The sequence below is a fragment of the Clarias gariepinus genome, chromosome 17 (assembly GCF_024256425.1).
Source record: "Clarias gariepinus isolate MV-2021 ecotype Netherlands chromosome 17, CGAR_prim_01v2, whole genome shotgun sequence".
In the NCBI taxonomy this organism is placed as follows: domain Eukaryota; kingdom Metazoa; phylum Chordata; class Actinopteri; order Siluriformes; family Clariidae; genus Clarias; species Clarias gariepinus.
Window position 1 is genome coordinate 26343626 of NC_071116.1, and position 19198 is coordinate 26362823.

General features: G+C 36.1%; 1 protein-coding gene across 1 annotated transcript; it reads left to right on the plus strand.

Moving 5' to 3' along the window:
• Positions 1–828: 828 nt before the first annotated feature.
• LOC128545381 (eosinophil peroxidase-like) lies at positions 829–13745 on the plus strand. Its single transcript, XM_053515598.1, has 15 exons — positions 829–907; positions 1846–1991; positions 4100–4196; positions 4308–4486; positions 4677–4809; positions 5096–5225; positions 5830–6036; positions 6258–6621; positions 7866–8026; positions 8661–8919; positions 9177–9347; positions 9653–9890; positions 10446–10645; positions 11339–11382; positions 12964–13745. Exons 2-14 carry the CDS (start codon positions 1925–1927, stop codon positions 11374–11376), a joined length of 2244 nt encoding a protein of 747 aa, XP_053371573.1. The 5' UTR covers positions 829–907; positions 1846–1924; the 3' UTR covers positions 11377–11382; positions 12964–13745.
• The last annotated feature ends 5453 nt before the right edge of the window (positions 13746–19198 follow it).

Consider the following 19198-nt stretch of genomic DNA (forward strand, 5'->3'; position numbering starts at 1 on the left):
TAGTCACTTATCTCAGTATTGTTGTATATTATCTAGATGATTGTGATGTGCACTGATTTCCTCCAGCTTGGCTCCAGTTTTTCCTTGTCAGCCAGACTTTTAAATTTATATTATCCATAAAATTTAATTCAAATATTAAATAAAATGTTTAATATCCATATAGCTACTATGGCGTTATCTTATTATTATTATTTGAATGTTTACCTAATCTAGAAATCAATTACAATTAGGACTCTTGAAATAATATACAACAGAACTTTTGAACTTCTTAGTTGTCGGATATTTGATGGATATAAAATAAAAAATATTTTGGAACCCAAAATCAACAAAATTTCTCTCCTTGGTTAGATGGTACTTTATTTTAGAAACAGATATTTTTCATGTCTGCTTTTCCAGTAAAAGACCATATGTAAAGTTTATAGGCTTTGAAGTATTTAGGTATTTAGGTTTTTTTTTAACATTGTTTCAATTGTCCTATTTGGGAAACCATTCCATTCTATGACCTTTTTAATAAAATAAAGAAACATCCTAGGAGATAAGTTTCGCAATGATATGGAACTCCATCAAGGATCCTATGACCCTCTGACAAAAACACAGTAAAAATTAATAGTTGGCAGCGGTTTAAATAAATGGACAGTATTATAAATAAAATACCTGTTATGTGGGTTGTAATATTTTGTTTTTGTTTATTTTCTTTGGAAACCTGTTTGGTTTCATTTTTATTAATCCAGGAAATTTAAAAAATGTTGCAGAATAAGAAGCAGGAAATGAATTTTTTAAAAGGTTTAAATACCGCGGCTCATCAGGGCATGGGATTGATAAAGATGTGTTGATTGCTGAGGGTATAAATGTCTTGTGTGCATCTACAGTGCAGTTCATCTCAGAACTAAAGAGGCAACACACACAGGTGAGCAATTCTCATGGCTCTTTTGATTTAAATATATTGTACTGTATATGTACATGTTTTTATAAGATTTTAGCAAAATAATATTTTTGTCTGTGCTTACATTACAAGCTACAATAAGCATAGCATTTTCGCTTTAATGCAACAATAAAAATAGGAATAATAAATAATTTTAAACAAACAGTTTTTAAATGTGTTCATAAGCTTAAAAAAATAATTTCTACCTTATTACTTTTTTAAATGATAAAATATGAATATTTTGTATTAAATAAGTCATATTCTGGACAACAAAGTTAGAATCAGCCAAAACATGGTATTAGTGCTAACAAGTGTCTCGGTGAAAATGTAAATTTTCTGATAGGATCATATAACAACATTTTTTATAATACTTAACGCTTCTTATTTCCCAGGCAGATAAAAAGAAACACATTTGCTAAATACTGTACAATTTCATGCTCTTAGCATCTGTAACTATTTTAATTCAAATCTTTCAATGATCTTAAAAATATTAAGCCACTTGGATGAAACTTGGTCAATTTAAAGTTCACATGAAAAGACATAAACCTGAAAAGTGTATTATTCCAAAATGCAAAATTGTTAAGATATTGCAACATGAATTTGACATGTTTATAAACACTACAGATTGTTTTGGGGGAAATGCTTTAATTTAAGGAACAATAAAAAAATCTAGAAGCTTACACCAATTTTAATATTTATACATGATAAAGAAATATAAATAATTTTAAATAAAATGAAATAAAATTAAATAATGTATAAGAAGGCATATAAATAGATTCTAATAATAATAATAATAATAATAATAATAATAATAATGCTGCAGGAACACACACTCACACACACACACACAGTCAACACATCTCCACTGATTACCACAAGGTAAACACAAAGATAAGGATTTTCTACTTTTGTCCTCACTTCAGATCGAGAGAAGATTTCCCCTGTGACATTCCTCTGACCTTGCTGTGTGTTCATGTTTGAGTGCACGTCTGTGCTTTAGACATGAATCTCTTAAGATTTGTAGTGGTGCTGGGGCTGTGCTACACACTCAGCTACCCGCCTGTCTCAGGTGAGTTAAAACATTATAAAAAATAATAATAATAAAAACCGTCAACCAGTCTGGCCACTTTGTGCAGACATCTTTCACTGCTAAGTGTTTTCACACTATATTTAGCAAACTTGAGAAACTGTTTAGTGGGAAAATTACAGTAGATTAGCAGTTTCTGAAATCTTAAAAACAAAAAACAATGCTACTGTCAATCAGGACCTATTATTATTTTTCTATTCTCATTTTCTTATTACTATTTTTTTTTAAACTAAAACTAAATGAAAATAATCTATTAGGATTTTGTACCACTTTACTATATGGTTTAACATTAACGATTACAATTAATTATAAATAATTGGTGTTATTAATTATAACCATGATTGTTACAATGAACACTATACAAATGTTATTATAAACACTTAACAAACATCAAAACACATTTTCATAATGATAAATTAATACACGCTTTAATCCTTAATTAATTAAGAAAAAAATTAAGCGTATACATTAACATTCCCAGAGTGTCAAAAACACAGGTGAAGACACAAGTGCAGATTAATCAACACTAACGCGTGATGTAAAATCCTACAGGGTGTGCAGGTTATTGTAGGCCATCAGCAAACAAGAAAACAGGGCAGGAGCGAGACGTAAAAAAAACAGACATGAGATGAAGTACCATGATAACAAGAACAATAGCAAGATTTAATGATATTCACAAAGACAGAAGATTTAAATTAAAGTGTTTTTATACTCTGGCTGTTGGTCTATCAAGAAAAAATCTCTCATACAATGTAGAAAAGTGTAAATATCTATGAGTTAAATAAAATGTAATGAAAAATAGAAATATGATAATATTATAATTATATTATATAATATTAAATTAGATTAGATAAATACTTTATTGATCCCAAAGGAAATTTCAGATTATAATATAATACAGGATAATTAAAAAAGAATGAACCGATTTCATGACTAATTGCTTTAGTTCTCAAGCATAGTTATGAAATGAGTCAGTCACCATTTAAAAAAGCCAGGAAATAAAAGGTGATGTGAGTAGAATACTTGTGACTTGGCTGGAGTATTATATTACTTTTTCTTAATAAAATATTACAGAGTGAATCTTGGTTCTATCAGCAGATCAGAAATGTTTTAAACACTGTACCTTTTACAGAACATTGCAAAATAACCAAATTCCATGGCATAGAAGTTTCTTGTGCATTGCAATGTTTGCAGTCAATCAACACAGTCGCTTTAATTAAAACTGCTTTAGCATGTCTTCTCCTGTTATTATATTCCAATGGTGTAGTCCATGTCTGCCCTGTTACTAGATCATGTTGTGTTCAGGGAACTTGATGTAGCATTGTGGCTTAAATTAAATAGCTCTATTTATGTACCACACAGGACTGCTATTGAAGTAAAGAAAGATTTCATGTTTGTTTGGCAAACCTGTCATACAGGGAGGCTCTGTCCCCAAAGTGCCATTCAAAGAATGTCGTGTTTAATTATTCAAAAGTATCCAAGATAAACTAAGGAGTGTATGAGCAATGCTGCATTTGTTTCTGTTCTTTCTGCATGTGTCATGTATCAAGTATAAACCAGACTCTGCTTCACAAGCACAAAATTACAGTATATACACATATACAGTACATTACTGGCTGGCTTACAAAAGTATTCATTTTAAAGTTAAAAAAAATCAGCAGCTATGATAATTTTACAGAAAGAAAAACAGAAATAAACATAATACATTTTTACAATATGGCAAAAAGTCTAAGAGATAAGATTGTATCTATGGTAACCATTTATATTGTAAAATATTGCAAGAATTGGGAGAGAAAAAAGTGGATCGTGTCCATATGTCAAAAAATTAGTGTAGACCTTATTTTCCATACAGATTAAAAAAAATTATAATAATAAAAAAAACAAGTATCCCTTTTTTAATGGCCATTTTAGGGTCTAGTTATGGGGTTTTGTGTGTTTTTTAAAAGATAGTTGGACTGGACATTATGCTGAAAATGTATTATTTATTCAGCCCAGATGTGGGCCTTAAAGTACTGTAGCAATAAAGTCTGCAGCTTGACATTTCTTTTGTATACTTTCCTAATCATTTGCTGTGATGCATAATTGCACAGGTTCTGAAGAAGAGGGGTTGAGCAGGAGTTTCATTCTGGACGCGATCGATGAAGCCAAGCGGCTCGTAGATAACACTTATTTGTACTCTCGTCAAGTGTGAGTCAACAGTTCTTTAACACAATGTATCAGAGTGAAAGAACCCTTACAATAAGTTGTCAACCCAGTTCTTACATGTGTATGTGTGTGTGTGTGTTTGTGTAATTACAGGAGCCTTGAGAGGGTGCGCAGGGCTGAATTCACTAGGCCAGCTGATATACAGCAAATAATGAAACAGCCGAGACGGAAGGCGCGTGATGCCGTGAGAGCTGCAGACTACATGGAGCAGACGCTAAGAATCATCTCAGAGAGAAGCCACCATGCACACAAGAGATCCATTAACGCCACAGGTTTGACTGACACACACACACACACACACACACACACTTTCAAGCTGTACTTAAATTTACTTAATAACTTGCATCAATTTTAAATCACGGTACAAAACCCAATCAATCTGAAGGAAGAGCTTTTAAAATAGCAGAACTCACATTAATACTCACAGAAGCCGCAACTGTGTGTGTTGTCTCTCTCTCTCAGCACTGCTTACTCCTGAACAAATCCACCTGATCGAGAATCTGACTGGCTGTCAAGCTCAAACCCATCCTCCTTCATGCAGAACCACACAGAATCTGAACAAATATCGCACAGCCTCCAGCGTCTGCAACAACCTGTAAGAGACACATAGCGTATTAAAACTAGAACACACACACACACACACACACACACACACACTGTCACTGCCACCTTGTTAGTCTGGGTTCTGGGGATGATAATTGTAATAAATAAACATTACTTTTGTTGGTTTAATATTTAAAAAGATTTTTATGTTTAACTATGTTACTATAGGTTAACTATATTAATCAGTTTAAATGTACTTTCTTTTAGTCATTTAGACTTTTGATCTAATACGTAATGCTGTGAAGTAACAATATGTGACCTTTGTTTTAAATCTGAAGATATAATCCACTTCAAGGAGCTTCAAACACACCGTTTTCCCGCTGGCTGCCTCCTATTTATGAAGATGGCATCTCCCAACCTAAAGGATGGAACCAAGGGCGGCTCTATAATGGCTTTCCTCTGCCTCTGGTATGACTGCATGTTATGGCTTTTTTTTTTTATTCTTTTTGTATTTTAAAATGAATTTTGAATTACGGTCATGTAGTAACGTCAATATATAGTCAATCAATATAGTTAGCATAATTAGTCAAAAATAACTGTGATGCAGAAACATTTATCTGCTTTGTTGTAAAATACTTAAATTAGTTCTGATGCCACTTGCTGTCACCGGAAGTCAAGTAACTTAGAGAGACATTGTTAAAATAGTTTATCCTTTGACATCGTTTGGAGCATGATTAAACCATTAAAATCTGAAATCTGAAAAGCGTAAAAAATCTCAGTGTGACGCTACCACCACCATGCCTCACTATAGGAACTGTTGGTACCTTAAACAATGTATTGCTTAGGGTTAGGATAGGGTTAGGCTCAGTCATGGATTTTAATGAATGTCGTCACTCAGGCAGCTTTGCTCTATTCTTTATTTTGTTTAATACAGTTTATGAACTACAGATGAAGGATTTGTATAGACATCTGATCAGACCTGTACATTTTTTACTTGTCTTCTGAATACTTTTTAATATTATAAAGCAGAATATTAATCCTTGTCCTGCTTTTTATTTCTGTGTTTGTTCAGGTGAGGGAGGTGTCAAACCGAATTTTCGCCACACAGAACAAGGACGTTGTGGGAGACAGTCAGTACACCTTCTTCCTCACGTTCTTTGGTCAGTTTACTGACCATGACCTGACCCTCACACCCCTGACACCAAGCATCCGGTCCTTTAGCAACGGCATTGACTGTGACGTGAGCTGCGCGCGTGCTGAGCCATGCTTCCCCATCGAGGTCTTTAACAACAAACAAACACACACACAAACCACACTCCAGGTTCAGAAACCTGCCAAGCCATACCCTCAGTTACACAACATGCTTTATGTTTTCCACCCACATACATAAACACTGAGGACTGTAGCAGTGCAAAATCTTATAGTTTAGTCCTAAATGTGAATTGACTACTTGGTGGTTTGGCATTAAAGTAACTTTTTCCTTTCCAATATTTTATTTAGCTTCCTGCAAATGATCCCCGCCGGTCCTCCCTCCGCAAGGGTTGCCTCCCGTTTTTCCGTTCTGCTCCCGTCTGTGCCTCTGGAGAAAATGCATACTTATTTGGAGGTGTGCCCCAGATCCGGCTGCAGATCAACTCTTTGACATCATACATAGATTTGGGCACGGTGTATGGCTCTGAGGATGGACAGGCTCGGGAACTTCGCGACCTTTCCAGTGATGAAGGCCTCCTGCGTGCCAATCCAAAATTTCAGGACAATGGACGTGAACTGCTGCCCTTCAGTACAGTGGACAGCGATATGTGCACCACACACAATCGGTATCTAAACACCACGGGAAAGCCGGAAGTGCCGTGTTTTGATGCAGGTGGGTTTGTGATGAAAAAGCTTTACATTTTTGTGTAACAGAACCCGAATCAGGACAAACGATTAATAAAAGATAAAAAAATTCCTCATTACTTTTATCAAGGAATGGTACGCACAAAAACCAAATGTTCAAAATGAAGCACGTACAGTACATCAGAGGGTATTTATCAGCCAAGACCTGTTCACTATCATCATTGTTGTCATCTATACTGCTTTATCCTGTATACAGGGCCATGGGGGGCCTGGAGCCTATCCCAGGAGACTTAGGGCAATCCATTGCAGGACACATACACACGCACACTCATTCTTACACTATAGGCGACAATGTCTTTGGACTGTGGGAGGAAACCCAGAGGAAACACATCAAGCACAGGGGAAACACACAATCTCCACTCACACAGACCCGAGGCAGGAATTGAACCCAGAACCCAGAGGTACAAGGCAACAGTGTTAACCACTATGCCATTCTGGTGTCCTGTTTATTTTGAAATTTTTAATTCTTTAATTTTTGCACTAGGGCTATGTGGATGTGATGACACATCTCGTAGTACTGATGCCTTTCTGTTCCGAGGTTTCTGGTTCCAGTCTTTGCGCTCTGTATGGTTATAAATGTGCAAGTGGGCAAAATGCCTGCATTAAATTGCCGCATGTGTGATTGAGTGTGTGTGTATAGTACACTGCAATGGATTGGGGTTCTTTGTGCAGGTGTTCCTGGAATAGCCTTTAGGTCTGTGATTCTAAATTAAATAAGTATTATACAGAGTCAGCCAAAAATATATACACACTTTAGGTAAAGAAAAGCAACAAATATATATTTATACAAATATTTTAATACAAAATTTATTGCTATATGTTTTACTGTCTATATATATATATGATAAGTACATCATACTAGTTTTCTTTTCCTGAAGTGTGTGTACTTTTTTGAGCTGATTATATATTTTTTTTGTAAAAATATATATTGACAGACAAATCAATACAGAATTGTTTTTCAACATATCAGTACAGTAATAACTCCTGTGTTTTTAGAATGAAATTTTTTATCCAGGTATATAATGATTTTGTTTACAGTGTGAGTACAAAAATAACAAGGTGCATGTTTTGTATTATTTGTTCCATATTAAACATATTTAACATTTTTATCATTAAGTAAAACATTTTTACTGCACAAAATAAAAAAATTAAAAAAAGATCACTGTCAGATAAGTAAAAGCACAAATATCTAAGGACAGTTCATGTTTGCAGGTGATAACCGTGTATCTGAGAACCCCGGTCTTACCGTGCTGCACACAATGTTCTTCCGAGAACACAACCGGGTTGCACGTGCTCTGCGCCGCATCAACCCACACTGGAGCGGCGAACAGGTTTATCAGGAAGCTCGCAAAATCATGGGAGCCTTTCAACAGGTACTTTTTGTGGAACTACTGTATAACACCAGCATTAATTTTAAGAAATATACTCAGAATGGCATTAAAAAAAAAAAAAGAAATCCAGACCCAGACTGCAGGTTATCAGGACAAGATGATTACAAAGAGTAAATTCAATTAAATTTTATTTGTATAGCGCTTTTAACAATGGTCTTTATCACAAAGCAGCTTTACAAAATTAAACGATTATGAAATAATATAAAACATACTGTATATGGAAAATGTATAGACTAAAACTATCAGTTTGTACGTGATAAAGCAAGAGAAAACTCACTGAGATGACATTAGGAGGATCCAAATTCAACAGGGAACCCCATTTGGGTGATTTCAGATAGTATAATCATAAATCATTCGAGAGTGAAATTTTCCATAATTTGATCTCCATTTGTTTTAAATGTTTTTAAATAATAATGCAATAATATTGCCATTTTGGACGAAAAAAATGATCTCAATGATTAAAGGAAGAAATGTCCAGAAAGATGGATATATATTTATATAGACGCGGATAATATATTGATATATATTTTCTGATGTTTAAAGAATTCTGTATTAATATTTGCATGTTTTGGCTGACTGACTGATTCACACTAAATACTCGTGCTGTATCTTACAGATCATGGTGTTTAGGGATTATCTGCCACACATCGTGGGAACCGATGCCGCAACGAGGTTGCTCGGGGACTATCCCGGCTACGATTCCAATGTTGATCCAACCGTCTCCAGTGTTTTCTCCACCGCTGCTAACCGCTTCGCCCATGCCACTCTCCAGCCCTACATCTTCCGTGTGAATGAACAATACAAGCCAGATTCAAAGTATCCCACCTTTCCTCTGCACCTGGGATTCTTTGCACCATTTAGAGTCGTATATGAGGGTGAGTTAATGCATTCAATAATCCTGTGTGTCCATTATAATGTCATTTTTGATGAAAATGAATCTGTGGAAATATGAATGCTCAATATGCTTATATGCAACACGCTACCGATGTAAAAACACTGCTTTTTATCCAATGTATACATGTACACAGTCCCAAAGTACTGTATGTGTCGTTGTACAGTCTAGAACATTCTAATTCTAGTACGATCTCTTTAGCATTTTGTTATAAAAACTCACCTGAAACCGCTCCCCCAGGTGGAATCGATCCTTTGGTTCGGGGCCTGCTTAGTCATCCGGCTAAGCTGAACAAGCAGCATGCTGTGCTGGTCAACGAGGTCAGAGAAAAACTGTTCGACTTCGCCAACAAAATTGCTCAGGACCTGGGTTCCCTCAACCTGCAGAGGAGCCGAGACCACGCCCTACCAGGTATATAGTACTGTATATACTGTACACACACACACACACACATACACACCATGTGTACACAGAAAAAGAACAGCTATACTGACAGATAGATGAGACAGAGAAAGAATCAGACATTAGGAAAGACAGACAGATAGACAGAGGACAAACAAAGAGGAAAGATAAATGGACAAAAACATACCTACACAAAGAAGAAAGATGACAGATTAATACAAAAGATAAATAAATGGATTTAAAGGCACAGACAGAGATGACAAAAACATATGTAGAAGAGCACATTGTTGAACATATTTTCTTTTGCCCATCAGGCTATAATACATGGAGGAAGTTCTGCGGTCTTTCCACACCCAAGAATTTAAAAGAATTGGCAAAAGTGCTGAATAGCACAAGCGTTGCAAGCAGTCTCCTCAACCTCTACGGCTCTCCCGATAACATTGATATTTGGGCTGGAGGCATTTCTGAACCGTTTGTCCGCGGAGGCCGAGTTGGTCCACTTTTCTCCTGTATCATTGCCACCCAGTTCCACAAGATCCGCCAAGGAGACAGGTAATGTGGTTCCAAACCTTCCAACCAGTCAGGGCTGCATTAGGCTGATACAGTATGTAGTCTAATGAGGACCCTTTTTAAGGTCTTACTATCATTTCAGATTTTGGTTCAGAAATTGATTAGTAGTTGTTGATTAATTTTTCATAAGTGCATGGCAGACAGTGTCCATCATGTCTACATGATATCAGTATCAGCAGTTCCTTTACATTTTTCCACATTAGAAGAGCCTTCGGTTGTTTACATCATTTTATTTTATTTGTACTCCATCACTTTTTTTTGTAACTAAAATTATTAGCTTGGAAAACATTTCTGATATAAGAGGAATAACAGGTTAGACTATTTTTAAAATAATTAAAATAATGCAAGCGTAATGCAAAAAAATTAAACTTATTTTAGCGAATTATTATTCTCAGACACATAATATAACCTTTTTTAGACACTATAAAATGCAATTTGTGTTAAATAGACATGTCTTGCATGTACTTCTTTTTCTCCTGAGCTACGATAATAAACTGGAATGATGATTGAATCTGTTTCTGTCATTTCCGAACGCAGGTTCTGGTGGGAGAATGATGGTATTTTCACTCCAGAACAGAAAGAACAACTGACCAAAATTTCCCTGTCTCGAATCATCTGTGACAACACGGCCCTCACCAAAGTTCCTAGGGACGCTTTCCTCTTGAGTCGCAACCAAGCAAACTTTGTTAACTGCAATGCAATCCCGGAGGTTGACCTCAGTCCTTGGAAACAAACAGGTAAGAGAGGTCTACTGCAAAATGAAATCCTGTTTACATGCTTTATTCGTCTTTATTTTTTTAAATAACTAATATTCTTGCTTCCTAAATTTCTTGTTTTCATCTTTACACCCTAAACTGATGGATCTGAACATTTTATGAACAGCAGTTTTTATGTCAGGAGATCTAATTTGCTAGGTTTTACTATACTGTTCATTATATTTCTCCTGTTTTTCCAGCATTAATTTACATGCATTGCTATTTCTATAATGTAATGTAGAGAGAGAGAGAGAGAGAGAGAGAGAGAAAGAGAGAGACAATATTGATTATAAATGATATATATATATATATTTCCAGTAGTGTGGCGAGATTTTGCTCAAAGGTTTTAGACTTCCATACCTGATGGAACAGCGCTCTTACTATACCTCAGCAAGGGAATTCATCACTTAGTGGAAATCATGAGATATTTATTTATACATAATATACTAGGAATTGTAGTTCTTGTAAAATATACATTAAGGGGTAGAGATGAGGACATCAGTATGCTGACTATTATTGGAGAAAGGGGACAGAAGTCAATCTAATAATTGCCAGTTTGTAGCTAAGCTGGCCTTCCCTACTTGTTTTCCCCCAATTAAATAACTACATTACATTATTGTTTATGCATGTGTTTGTGCATTTGGCTTACCCTTGTTTTTTTTGTTTTTTTTAAAGATCTAGGTGACTGGGTCAGCAGTGAGGAATCTTATTAATATAAGGTCAGCAAACTGTTTCTTATTTTCTTTTACTGTAATCCAGATCATTTTTAATAGAATATATAATAATCTTGACAGTGCTCATAAAAGTATTTGCCCAGTCATGTGGTCATCTGCAAAAGCAAATGTTTTGGTGCATGGACCCAAATAACTACCTTGTGTGCTGTACTAATAAATATTTAATCACTGCCTTAAAAAGAACTCTCCTTTTTGGTCCTGGTCCTTGATTACTGAACACTGACAGGGAAACCTTTGGGCCTGCCTGAACACAAAAAATCTTACATAAGTCCACACATAAGACTTATGTATAGGTTATGATTGTTGCTGCTGCATTTGTGTCGGTGGAAGATAGTTTGCACTAAACTTGTCTGTTTCAGTTTTTGTTTTTTTACACAATGGTGAAAGTAATTAGACATTGACCTGAAATCATATCCACGAGCACCAAGAACAGCCAGAAAGCAGTCCTGTTAGTTTGGGGTTAAATATCTGATCAATCCGTCTTTAAAATGTGGCTGGAACTTTAAAATGTTGAAAGTTAAAGTGTGACAAATTGGTGTTAATCAAACCAAAGAAAGCTGTTTGTTCTTGGGAATCTTCCAGTTGCCCTTTATTCAAATCCAGCATTTTAAAAAAAACAGCTGTGCCCAATTGATCTAGAAGTTCATCCTAGAGTTCATCAATACAAGACATTGCAAAGGCATCAAAATTTCAAAACCAGATTCACCTTGTCCTGTTTTTCTTGTGTAAGATGGCGCTGTTCCAGTCACTGTGGGATTCCTATTACTATCTATTACTCCCATCTCTAGCATTTTCCCTAATTTATAGCAAACATTTCCTAGCTTTCGCTATGAGATGGCTTTGTGAGAGATGGTCTCCAGCTGGGACTCAGATGTTGCTGAATAGTTTGTACTGTTGCCAGTTCTCCAAGCTGTCTTCTATATTTCGCCATCAGTGTAACTTTATTTGGCTTTTAATAGCTGCATGTAACCTAAAAAAACAGAAGGTCACATTTTGGCTTTATGTAGATTTAATCATATTAGTTTACATATTGAGCCAATCAAAAATGTTTGCTTTGCTTCATGAAACCAAAAAGGCAAGTAGTGTTAGTTATTAGGAGGATAGTAACGTATTAGGAGCAACGAATGTCTTCATTATACTTACTGATCACAAGCTTCATGATGTTGAAGATTGCAAGCTGATTGAATATCTACTGTACATTTCCAGAATCAGTAGTTTTTTTTTCAAGAAACATTGCTCTTAGCAGGGACACTATTAGAGATTCTGAGCCCATTGAAAAAAAAATGTACCAGGTCTCCAACCTGGCAAAGACAACCCTAACCCCCACCCACCCCCATAACTCCCCACCACCCACCATGAGCCCTTGGTTCTTAGCATTGTTGAGTAAAAGTGGTTGGCGGTCTGCATGGTTGGCGTGCCAGACAACCAGCCTCATCCTGTAAAACCAGGAAGTTTTGGAATTCTACTTTTTGAATGTCAGTGCCTCATGACTTGAACTAGGACAATTTTCTTACATCTTTACAGTTCTACTCATTCTGATTTTCTGATCTTTCTACGTCTAACCAGGTCTGAGAGGCCACAGCAGTCCACGTTGAACCTCCATTCCTCCTGTACCACCAGTCTCCATGGAACCCTGTGGAATGTTTAATTATTTTAATGAATGAATTTTTATAATGTGATAAACAAATTCTAAGCTAATTTTAACAGAATAGGTTGCTAAATATAATCAGGTTTACCTCTAAATGTACTCAATTAGTCTTCAATTGCATGTTCCAGAATAGAAGTCTGTCTCACCCAAAATTTATTTTCCATACTTACACACACAAAATAAAATATCACTGTTTAAAGTAGAACTTTTAAATTATCCATATAAACATATAGCGCTAAAACGATCTACTGTAGCACTGTCTACCATATTGAATCTATTGCTAGGAAATATTTCTAGTTTTTTTTTACGGAAATATTTACAGAAAATAAACGTTTTTACAAATTGTATATGGAATTATACATTCATGTTTACGGAACATGTTTGTATAATTCCATTTATGAAAATTGTTTATGGAATGTTTACGAAACTAATAATGTTTACGGAAACTCATGTTTACGGAAAATAATAAGGTTATATGATTCCGCTGACCTCTGTTATGTTTTTTTTTTATGTTTTACTGATTTATATGATCTGTATTCAGCATTGCTGTCTGATTAGTCCTAGAAAATATAGCATGTTTATTTTTATACAGTACATTTAACTATATTTGGCTTTGTTCCTTCTGTAAACTGATTTCCTCTGATTTGTTTGATGTTTTGAGAATTTTTTTTGGGCTGCTTACCAGATTACAAATAAAATTATCTAATCAATCTGTACAAACTCTGGCTTCTTGAATACTGTTACTGATTTAATGTTAACACTTAATATAAATTTTATTTTCAAAACAAATGAAATAATTTCTATAGTATCAAGCTTTGGATGGAGGCTTTTTACAGCACGGTAGTGGTTAGCATTGTCGCCTTGCACCTCGACTTCGCGCCTCATGGTCCTTATGTCTTTTGGTATGGTTTATTCTGAAGAAAAAAGCAAAAGACCAAATTCAATATGACTGACTGATCAGCCATAATATTGTGACCAACGAGATGTGACAACATTAGGCGCCAATTATGTACTAGTAAACTGGTAACAGGATCGTGGGCACTCAAGGCTCAACCATGCCTGTGGAGACCAAAGGCCAGCCCTACCTCTCCAGTCCCACAGAAACGGCAAAAAATTCAATGCTGGCCATAGTAGAAAGGTTATAGAAGAACGAAAAAAACAGCTGACAGAAAATATGACCAAGGGCAGCAGAATGAATTTTAGAGCAAATCATGCACCAGTTCTGGATCTCTAAAAGAATGATGCATGTTGTTTGATTAAGACAAACTTTCATTGGTTTTATTTTAATTTTAGTTTCTAGTTTATTTTATTATAATTTAATTACTTAAGTTCATTTTAGTTTTAGTTTGTTTATATTGTTTCTATATTCCATATTATATTCTATATGAAAAATTATATTCTATATGAACAAAAGCTATAAATCAAAGGTTTGCGAGTTTAATTATCTACCCTTCATCTAAATGCAATAGATAGATGGATAGATGGATGGATGGATGGATGGATGGATAGATAGATAGATAGATAGATAGATAGATAGATACATACATACATACATACATACATACATACTTTATTGATCCCAAAGGAAATTCCAGATATCCAGCAGCCGTAGAGATAATAACACAAAGACAGCTTGTAGATTGCACACTGTATATCTTACATATAAGAGTAATGTGAGAACTGACCAGAAGTTACTAGTGCAATGAAAATCTAAAAACAAATACTGCAAGATATATAAGGAGTATATAGTTAAGCATATAAATCAAGTAAAAAAAAAAAAAAAAAAAGATTAATTGCAGTCATGATGTGTGAATGTGATGTGGATGAATTTTGTATGTGGCAAAGTAACAACAGTGCAAACGGTATTTATTGTTCAAAAACTAGGTTGTTGCAAGTAGCAACCTGAAAGTGACAATGAAATTTAGTCTGTGTGTAAATGTCAAAGTATGCAATAGTTGGAGTAACTGAGCAGACCCTTATGCTAACAGATGGGAGTTATGCACATAACACTGTGATAAATAGCAGACTAGCCAGGCACAGATCTCCCAGTCCACAATTCACATGTCATTGTAGTGAGATGTTGAAGAGCCAAATGGCTCTGGGGACCTAAGATTTTGACTTTTTACTGATCACAGTGGCTATTGATGGCACTGATGTGGATATCTTTCATTGTACATGGCGACTTTTTTATAAAAACTGATAATGCTCAGGTGTATGATTATAAGTGTTGGAGCTCTAATTATTATTTAGAATTCATTAAATAGCTGCTAATACTGTATCACTGGCTTCAAGAAGGTGAGAGCTGACAATCTGTTGCCAGTAGATGGCACTAAAATCATTTGATACTGTACACAAGATGTCCAGATGGAGTTTGCATGTTGTCCCTGAGCTTGGTGGCTTTCAAGAAAGAAATCCAGATTAAGCTAACTGGTGTTCACAAATTGTCCATAGTGTAAATGTGTGTGCCCTGTGATGGAATGAAAATCTATAGATAACCTGTAGAAGAGAACTTGCAGAAGAGAACAATCTTGTTTGGGCCATTGAAGGAGTTCCTAGGAGGCCAGTGTTTCAGACATATAGCAGGCAGCTCAATCGTGTCTCCAGTGTCCTGAGAAATTGTTCTACTTTGATCGAATTTAAGCCCTCATGAAAGGCTGGGATAAGTACATTAGTGTATCAGGAGATTATATAGAGAAATAAAGAAAGTTTTTACTCTCATAATTGTGATCTGTTACCCTGCACAAATAAAACTGGTTTGACTTGAACGCCCCTCGAACATAACAAGAGACTTAGGTCATCTACAGTACATAACAAACTACAGGATTATGAGCTTTGTGGCAGTACCAAGAGCATTGCTTGAAAGTTGAATCTTAAAAGTTGAAACTGTAATACTATCAAGAAGGTAGTCAAATGGCATTGTGGGAAATTTAGGTCAATCGTTTGCCAAAGTGACCTCAAACACGTCTTTAAATATGTTTTGAGTAACATGGACATTGTTTATAGATCGCACTGTCCAATGTGGTTTCATTGTGAAATAGACCTCCCAGACTAAACTAACATTCTCCACAGCTGCTTGGCTGGATCTGTTACTGTCCACTGTCACCCCATTCTGGCACCGTGAGACAAACACTTCTGCTTCACTTAACTTTCTGGGCATCCTAACTTCTCCTCTGGTGTTTGGGTTTCACTCAGCAGCAATGGCTTTTTTGGGTACCAATGCATGATGACACCCCTCTTTGCACTTTTCTGAAGAAAATGGTGGGATTTCTAATGGGGCAAGTGAAAAGAAAAAATCTGTATGGAATTTCAGAAATGCTCTTGAGTTTTGTTCAAGGAGGAAGTCCCTGCTCCAGATCTCCTACTGAACTCCTCCTCTAGTCCCAGTTTTATTTCTCACTAAATGCTGCATACACGTGTGGACTGCCACGTAGGCCTGTGTGTGCCTGTGTGTGTGTGTGTGTGTGTGTTGAGGTTTCACTGTTAGCCTCTGAGTAATGGAAACCTCCTGTTTGTACAGGAAAAATGAGTCTGTGTGCAGCTTCCATTTAACTGGAATTTTCAAAGGTGTGGTATAGAACAAGACACAAAGCCGGTGTTAGTGCCTCAATTACAGCTCATTTAATTATCCCAAGTCCTGCTGCTGGTGTTTGTTTGCTAAGTGTTAAGGAGACACCGCAGACCACAAACTGGAAGGTATATATTATAGAGGCAGGATGTAAAATAATCAGGATCGAGTGGTTGGTAAATGCGTCCTGACACAAATGTGTTCCTCTTAATTAAAATAAAGTACTTTGTAACTATGATGTAACTATGTTATGGTTGATGCTACCTAACTTCGGAGCTGCGCTTGGAAACAACAGCTCAATTTAAGATCCTAGAAAAGTGTGCAGTTATGAAAATGCATAACTGCACACTTATTTATTAACAGTCTTTATTGCCTTAACTTCATTTGATAATCAGACTTTTTTGAACCAATCACTGATAGCTTTATGTCCTTTAAAAATCAACCTCTTCTCTTTTGGAGTCAATGTCATCACCAAATCAAAAGACATCATTCATATGAAATTAATAATTAAACAAACATATGCAGCATGGTGGCATAGTGCATTGCATTGTGGCCTCGCACCTCCATGGCTTTGGGTCTGGGTGCATCATCTTCTCCCCGTGCTTGGTGGGTTTTCCTTCCTGGGTACTCCGGTTTCCTCCCACAGTCCGAAGACATGCAGATTAGGCTACTTGGCATTACCAAATTGACTGTAGCATGTGAGAGTGTGTGTGCTTGTGCCCTGTGTGGGTTGTGTCCTGCCCTGTACCCTCCCACAGTCCCAAGACATGCAGATCAGGCTAACTGCTGTTCCCAAGTTGCCCGTGCCGTGTCCAGGCTTTACCTCACTTTATGGCTGAAGTCTCCTGAGATAGGCTCCAGGCCTTCTGTAACCCTGTACAAGCGAAGCCCTTTAGAAAATCAATGAATAAAGGAATCAATGAATGAATGAATTATGTATTTAGAATGCTGATATAATTTATTCCCATTACAGTTTTCCCAAACATTATCACAATTACATCATTTTAGCAAAAAATATATATATTCAATTTGGAGCAACAGTCTCTTGCTGCCATGATTTGACTAGTGATCAAAGTTAATGCCTTCTACTGAAATGAGAGGATCTGCTGTTTGTGTGCTGCTCGAACAATCTTTTTTTCCCATAATAACAATTGTAGATGACACATCTTGTTATAGACTTGGCAAAACCTTACATCTGCTCATTCATGCTGTTCTCCAATCAGCCAATCATATCCTGCAGATACAGGGCCTTGTATTGTGACGTTTATTGCTTGGGCTGCAACATCAGATGAATATATCAGGTTCCACTTTTGTCAGTATCATGTGTCAAGTAAATAAAGACCTGCTTAAACTGAAGTTTGCATTCCAGATTTCTGTTGCTACATGCAAATGGGCAAAATTAGGATGGTGGTGGTAGTGTAATGTGTAGGGAATGTTTTCATTGGCATGCATTGTACCCTTAAATACCCTTAAATACCAATCAAGCATTTTTTTTGTATGCCATAGCCTATACAATGGCTAACTTCCCGAATGAAAATTCAAAAGCATGATTATTGATTTATTGTACTTTTTGGGCTTCACCACACACCAGATCAAAGTCAAATAGAGCATCATGGGAATATGGTACGACATAATAGCAGTAGCATGAACTGCATGGCTGACAAATCTTCAGCAATTATATGATGCAATGATGACCAGAATCTCAAAAGAATGTTTCTACTGTATAAACTTCTGAAGTTCAATGTCCTGAGAGCTTAGGACGTAACTATCTGCTCTGCCTGGCTCTCTTTGCCTTTATTCCTGCCAGCTGATTGAATGTGCTGACCAATCCGTGTCCACTACTGCTGCAAATTCACACACACTTTACCCTAACACACTTTGTGCATGTCAGACAAAAAGAGAATTTCTGCAACGTGGATGAAGAATCTAGGTTAATCACTTGCAGATGTGCTTCCACTGCCATAGTGTGCCATGTGCCCACAGTCAGAAATAAAAATGTCCCAGTACAGCTGGTTCTGTTCTACTGGCACTGGAGGCTGAATGCTTTTTCCCCACTTTAAGAGAGCCCCAGTGGTCAAGAGGAGTGAAAGATGCTTTTGTTTTTAAGCAGCACAATGCACGCAGAAGAACTCGAATATTTTCTTTAGAGGACCAAGCACTAAAGTTTTGCAGGTCTCCTACTGCGTTGTGAACTTTTCTTTTTTTTTTTTGTTTTCATTTTTCTCAGAATATTTTGTGCTTCAAATGGTCTGAACCATAAAAATCTGGCAGGTCTTTTTACACTGGCCTTAAACAGAAAATGAATAACTGACAGTCTACAGCACCACGCACAAAACCGAGGACTTTTGGAAATTTCAGTATGTCTTTCCCAATAGGAAACTAGTCATGCCAAACACTTGACATACCTGCATCAGTTTCGGGTAATGCAAAATTCTCCAAATATCATGTGCATAGTTCTTATGAGAAATGTTTTCCAGAAGGAGACATGGCTTCCTTTTGTGGTAACCTGCAGAAAAACAAAATAAACAAACAAATAAATAATAATAAAAAAAATCCTCCCAACAGTTGACACTGATGGCACATCTAGT